At 35.4% G+C, this 6,769-nt stretch overlaps 1 protein-coding gene across 3 annotated transcripts in view; it reads right to left on the bottom strand.

Moving 5' to 3' along the window:
• Nucleotides 1-3,651: 3,651 nt before the first annotated feature.
• The window catches only part of LOC103704950 (serine/threonine-protein kinase AFC2-like), a 5,580-nt gene continuing 2,462 nt past the window's right edge, over nucleotides 3,652-6,769 (bottom strand). For all 3 annotated transcript variants that reach the window (XM_008788485.4, XM_008788484.4, XM_008788487.5), the window contains 10 exons: nucleotides 6,697-6,723; nucleotides 6,321-6,474; nucleotides 6,167-6,215; nucleotides 5,960-6,074; nucleotides 5,559-5,650; nucleotides 5,221-5,377; nucleotides 5,051-5,115; nucleotides 4,863-4,960; nucleotides 4,645-4,747; nucleotides 3,652-4,243 (listed from right to left, as the gene is read on the bottom strand). In XM_008788485.4, coding sequence (XP_008786707.1) covers nucleotides 4,094-4,243; nucleotides 4,645-4,747; nucleotides 4,863-4,960; nucleotides 5,051-5,115; nucleotides 5,221-5,377; nucleotides 5,559-5,650; nucleotides 5,960-6,074; nucleotides 6,167-6,215; nucleotides 6,321-6,474; nucleotides 6,697-6,723 — 1,010 coding nt within the window. In that variant the 3' untranslated portion in view covers nucleotides 3,652-4,093. The remainder of the gene's footprint in view (nucleotides 4,244-4,644; nucleotides 4,748-4,862; nucleotides 4,961-5,050; nucleotides 5,116-5,220; nucleotides 5,378-5,558; nucleotides 5,651-5,959; nucleotides 6,075-6,166; nucleotides 6,216-6,320; nucleotides 6,475-6,696; nucleotides 6,724-6,769) is intronic.

Here is a 6,769-nt window from a genome sequence, read left to right on the forward strand (position 1 = left end):
TGGTATGTACCTGTCTCCCACCTTTTTGAAGGCATTTAGAAGATATGTACTAGGGATATCGCGGAGAAGTGAGAATTATTATTTTTTTTCTACCCAAGAAGAAGGACTTAAGACACGTTTGGTTCGCCAGAAGAAGAGAGGGGAAATTATGTTCAACGGAAAAATGGAGAATGGCTTTATATTGGGTTAGAGTTTTTAAAGAAGAGGCAGAAAAATAGCTTTTTTATGGGAGTGAGATTCTTACGTTTTATAGAAAAGAAAATTCATGTAGAATATAAAAAAATTCAATTCCCACTAATTGAAAATTGGAGTAATTTTTTTTAAAAGATATATTTCAGCTTTTAGATAGAATGAACTAAGATTTTTTTTTTATTGAGAGTATAAAAGGTATTTTACACAACTTTTCAAGAAAAGTAAATACTTAACTAAATATAAGTCGCTCTGAAATATGCCAGTTTCTCTTTAGTCAATCAAATATAAAAAAAATACTTTCTCAAACATCATATATCCATATACTAGCTTTCCAGAAAAAAAAATCTAGAGAAAAAATTCTTTTCACGAACTAAATAAATCATAATAATGGAATGACATGATATGAGTTTTATGTAAAAAAATAAAAATTCTATGCTATAAAAGTGAAAAAAACTAATAGAAGCAACAGAAGAAATGAAAAACTACCATGAAATGTTAAACCCTGGTGTAGAACTCGGTCTCCATCAATTACCACTTTATATGGTACATGATCCTCGTTCAGGATCCTACCACCATCTGAAGAGTTTTGGGCTTCGAGATTTGTGATGCAATCAGATGGTAGGATAGGACATATCTGTTTGCTGGTGATGTTATTTGAATGGCAAAATGAATGCCTTTATATTGACAATTCTATTTGATTATCTAATTATCGAGGATGGATGGTCATGTCTCACAAACAAGGAATGCGAAACCTAGCCGAACCGTCCGTTCCGCCTGTCCCAATTCGAAACAGGAATGCGGCCGCGACCTCGGTCTTTGCCCCCCGGCCCCCCTCCCCCCGGGGCTCTCCGCTGCTATCCGCCGCCCCTCGTTCACCTTTCTTTCTCCACTCGCTCTCTTTTTCTCTTCTTTTTCTCCGGCTCCGGCATTTTTCTCTATCGGTACGGGCTCGGCACGGTCCGTATCGACTTGTGCCGCCGGAGAACTGGTACGGTGCTCGGTATTGGTTCCTCCAACCTTACTCAAAAACAGATTGGCCTTTCAACCAAGAACAACTGCTGATGAAAAACTATGATAATTTTCTATTTTCTGGTCTCAATCCATTTTTCCGCAAGTAGGAGAACTAAAGTGATGTGGTTGTTTAATCTAAGCTTAGATCTTTGTTCTCATATGATGAGTAGATGACTGCAGCTCTAGTAAAATTACTTACTACCTATCTTGGCTTTTTGAATAAGATCGAGAAAGGAAATAAGGGGATAACTATGGGATTTTCCTGCAATTATTTCGACAGACAAATACTATATAATTTTGACTTGAAGTGCTATACCTATCTTAACTGTACTTCAATAAAAATCATAAATCATTTTTGTAAACTCACTTTATATATTGTTCTCGATTTTTTTGTGGATCCCACTGTTTCTACATCGCTTCATGGCTGTGGTAAACAATGCCTTAAGATACAACAAAATTTCTTCTTTCAATTGGTTTGTTTGTAACTCCTGTTACCGAGAGCATTTGTTCATTTCATGATGTGAAGCATTTATTAAACTAAATATAGCAACTTAGCTGGGATAAACTTTTTATTCCTTTCACTGCTCTAGGGTTTGGGCCATTTGGTGTGGGTTTTGTTTTATTTAACTGGGGTAGGTTTGACCCATGAAGTAAGACATGCCCAGTCGTATCACCATTTCATAAACCTGTAAGATTAGTGATTAAATATTTCATTCTTTTTTAAATTAGTCATGTTTACCATGTTTTGATGTACCAATAATTTATCACCCAAGGGGTTTAAGAGGAATTATATCACTTTTAAGTCAGATATTATCATGCAACTCAGACGGAATCCTTTAAAAAGTAGATCATTGTGTTTAGCACATTTGATGACCCTAAATCCATTACTATCCTGATTGTAGGACTCTCAAATGAGCAAACCATTAGAGAGTAGCCTGTGTTTGACTCCGTATTCAGCTTGAAAAGGATTGCTCTTTAAGAAATGAGCTAGGCCTGAGACTTGCCAAGCTTATTCATGGACTGAGAGGAGTCGCTTGTTCACCCAATCCTAGTAGCACATGTAAACGGGTCTTTCCAGAACTGGTTACAAAAATGGTGAAATTTTTTCGAGTTGCCAAGCAGCAAAACAAATTTGCTTTTTCACCCGGCTGTGCCAAGAACATCTGAAAAAAATACAAGAATGCCGTACAGCTGCTGCATTTTTCTTACTTATGCCTGTTATCAAATCAAACCTGAATTTATTGTGATAGAGAGGGTCAGGAGCCAGAGCAGTTATTGAACCACCTCTTCTCGTTCCAACAAGCTCAAGGCCCTGTTTGGGGGAACTTTTGGAGGGCCAAAAAGTACTTCTGGCCCTCCAAAAATACTTTTAGATAAGAAATGGTGTTTGGTAAAATTTTTGAAAAGCTGTTTCAGCTTTTGCGGAAAGCTGAAAACAGTTTTTGGGGGGAAGCTCCAATTTGGAGCTTTCCGAAAATGCTATTTTCAGCTTTGTCGGAAAGCTATATTTTTGACAAAAATGCCCATATTAAAATATAATAATTATATAGTTTGTCCCTTTATAAACCTAAAAATCTACTGGAGCCAAGAACCCTAGTCATCAAATTTCCTTCTGTAAGAAAAATTATTAGAAAGATAAATGGTCATTCAGAGGATGAAAAATTAATTTATACTAATAATTAAAATATTTTATACCTTTATTATTGTATTATACTATAAATATAATATTATATTATATTACATCATAATACATTAATATGTTATTTTAAATAATTTAATATTATGTTATATTATGAAAAATTAATTTATACTAATAATTATAATATTTTATGCCTTTATTATTGTATTATACTATAAATATAATATCATAATACATTAATATGTTATATTAAATAAATTAATATTATGTTATATTATCCAAAATTAATTTGCTCTAATAATTGTATTACTATTATGCTATATTATAATAATATTATTTTATATTACAATAATATTATACTATATCGTAAATTTATGTATTAATATATGTTATGTTTTATTATGTTCTGCTGTATAATACTATGCAATATTCTTTATGATAATTTTGTCATACAAAAGTACTCTCAGTTTGTTTACCAAACATATGTTACAGTACCACAGCACTTTGCAAATGTAGTTACCAAACAGCAAACAGCTTTACTTCAGACAGCTCTACTTCCAACAACTCTACTGCCCACAGCTCCCCCAGAACAAGCAACCGTCGAATTGGACACACCGGCAAACACAGATAAAATGCATTGAGACCAGTTCAATTCGATACAAAACACCACAATTCAAGGAGACAAAGGTGTCAACATCGGCATAACGTTTCCATCACGTAGATATTTACTGGGTGCAGACTAATTACTTCAAGATTATTTTCTTGGCAAGTGTTCAATGGTTTTGCAAACACACCACCATCAGAGGATGTGAGACAACGCACATACAAATTTCCAAATGGAGAGAATTGTAACATCAGAGAGAAATTATAAAAAAACAATAGACTTCGCACTTCTATGACTTCAGCTATACACAAGGAAGTTGGGCAAATAAATTCTTCGAGCGACATGTACAACTTTGGCATGTGGAGTTTTATACTGTAAGCTGCCCATATCCTCTATACATAATTTTACAGGTACAAGTTATCCGAGAATATACTGGTTGCAAGGCCAGGCTTTGTGGTTGCAAGCAGCAACTCACTGACTCATTTGCTGTCAGGTTACATGAACATACAATTTTTAGCACTTGGAAAAGAGCTAAGACACGCTACCCATTTCCAGTCTGTACTCCTGTTCTTTGGTGCATCAGAAACCAGAACACAGGTGTGATGCAAACAGCCTCTGAATTATGCCACATCAGATGCTTAACATGACTAGGACCTCTGAAGACAAATCCTGGTGAAGAAGGGATGCCTGAGAGCTTCGTGAGCTGCCAACCTCTCTTCAGGGTTGTATCTAAGAAGGCCTTGTAAGAGATCAATAAGATCCCCTGCTGAATGGTCCACATGCTTCATTACTAGGTTCTGCAAAAGGTCGAAGCCTAATGAAACCAAATCTAAAGAAGATAATAGAATCTCTTACAGAAAGCAGATATGGTTACATAGACTGAAGATGACTACAATTGACGAGCAAAAGAAACAAACACTAAAAGCAGCAGCCACAAAATAAAGCACCTCCATGAGGAAATTTGTTTTGTAACAAAATTTGTTTAATAACTAAATTATAAATGATTCTTCAAGTTTCCTGAATACTTTCACCATATTAAAAGCATTCTAAAGCACAGCTCCGAGTCTTTATTTCTTATCGATTGCTTCCAAAATTAGGTCGAAACACTGATTTTGATGAACAAGGTATTATTTACAGGACAGTTTGCCCCCTATTACCAGTCTAAAGAATAGTATGTTCATATTTTTTTTCACTGTACCTGAAGCCGAGAAAGTCTCCAAACAGCCTGTATGCTCTCCCTTGAGGTTGCACCCTCAGGCCAGTTCAGGCGGCCTCTTCTAACGAATTTTTCAGCATGCCGGCTAAAAGAAAACCAGGAAACAGGGAAGAAAGAAGATTCAGCAAAGTAGAAAACGTGATGTTTCATCATTCTGCAATAGGTTAACAACAAAGCAGAAAAAATTTAATGATACTAACTCAGCTCTTCTCAGCATGTGCTGGGGCAAAGGTCCTAATACTCTCTCCATCATGGCCAAGTGCTCCAAGTTCTCATGGGTCTGAAATAGTGTTTCCCCCTGCAGCAATGTTTCCAGAGTTTAAAACTTCACCATATGCATCCAAGTTACTTCAAAAAAATAATATAAACATGAACACATCGAACATACTGAGCAAAGTTCAACAAGAATACAACCAATACTCCATATATCACAGGGATAACTCCATCCAAGTCCTGAAGGCAATGCAACAAACAGTTATCAGACAAAAGTATACACTAAAAAGTAAATGATAACAAAAAAAGAGAAAAGTAAATGATAATAAAAAAAGAGCAACTTACCCAAGATAACCTCGGGAGCCCGATAATGCCTTGTGGATACAACGTAGCGATGGTCTTGGTGATCATAAGTTGTACTTCCAAAATCTATTACCTTGATAGCACTTGATTTGGGCAACAACCTGAATAAGGAGACATCCTTTGGAGGGCTGATTGAAACCTGCCGAAGGAATTAATAAATTAGTCAGTATAATTGATTCCAATGATATTGAGTACAGAAGGTAAAAGAACAGTCCAACCCATGAAGAACATAGTTACATATAGTACCAGCATTAGAATTCAGAACTAAGAACTCAAAATACTAAATTTAAACTAGATCAAAAGGTTGCAAAAGACAATACCTTGTAGTCAGGGACTTTAATGTACTCTGGCGAAACAAGAAGGATGTTCTCAGGCTTTAAATCAGTGTGAATGAGGCGCATAGCATGCATAACTGCAAAGAGGCATATTAGAAAAAGAAAAATGAATACACGATGAAAAAAATTAAGAGATACTGATTACATATAAGTCAGAAAGAAGAAGAAAACAAAGTTTGCTGGAGATGAGTCCCAGTATAGCAGGTAATATAACATGGCAAACCCACCTATTACTACAATATTAAGACCTTAAGCACCTAGATCCCCATAGAACAGTGACGAGACCTCCAAAAAAAGATCATGCAGAAAAAGAACATAGCAGTACACTAGACTAGAAGAATATCAAAGCAGATAGATAAATCATTTGAGGGGTATTGACTACACACATGCTACACATTCCAACAGTTGTCTGGCAAGATCACGAACTAGATCGATGGGAAATGAGCGAAAACCATTTTTCCGTAGAAAATCGTATAAGCTTGGCCCAAGCTTCTCAAAGACCTGTTAAAATCACTTAGATTTGCTGATATGATTTAACCCCCAATACTATTTTAGAAATTGGGGAAGTCATCATAAATCAATCATATACTTACAATACAGATATGGTTACGGTAGTCAAACCAGTTCCTTATTTGCACACAACTGCAAAAATACACCAGCTTACACATGTATACCTTAAGCCCAGTAGAATGCCAACTAAATGAAAAGCGCAGAAAGTAAGCAACATAACTAAATGAAAGGACTTACCGACTCCCATTCTTATCACATGTCCCAAGCTGTTGAAGCATGTCAATCTCTATCATGGCAGCCTCCCGATACTTCTTAATGCCACGGACAATTTTAATTGCTACCATTTCTTTCCTTTCTCTATCCCAACATTCCAAAACCTGGCCAAATGTACCTAATATAGATCATAAAAAGAGACATCAGACATTTGAACTGAATGACAAAAGAATCAAGATCAAAGCTTTCAAGACCATATACATATATACAATTGGAAGATTCTGACAACATGAGTCAATAAGTGTTTTCCTAAAAAACATACAGAAACTGCAAATTCATAAACTTGAATCTCATTAATAATTAAAAAACATTGAATAAGATTATCAGGTTCTGGACTTACCTTCACCCATTTTACTGTGAATCTTATCTGCAAACAAAGCACAAAAAAAATATTAACGTCAGAATGCAATGCT

This window comes from Phoenix dactylifera, chromosome 13 (assembly GCF_051530095.1).
Source record: "Phoenix dactylifera cultivar Ajwa chromosome 13, Ajwa_hap1_PhDact_Kaust_v1.1, whole genome shotgun sequence".
NCBI lineage: Eukaryota > Viridiplantae > Streptophyta > Magnoliopsida > Arecales > Arecaceae > Phoenix > Phoenix dactylifera.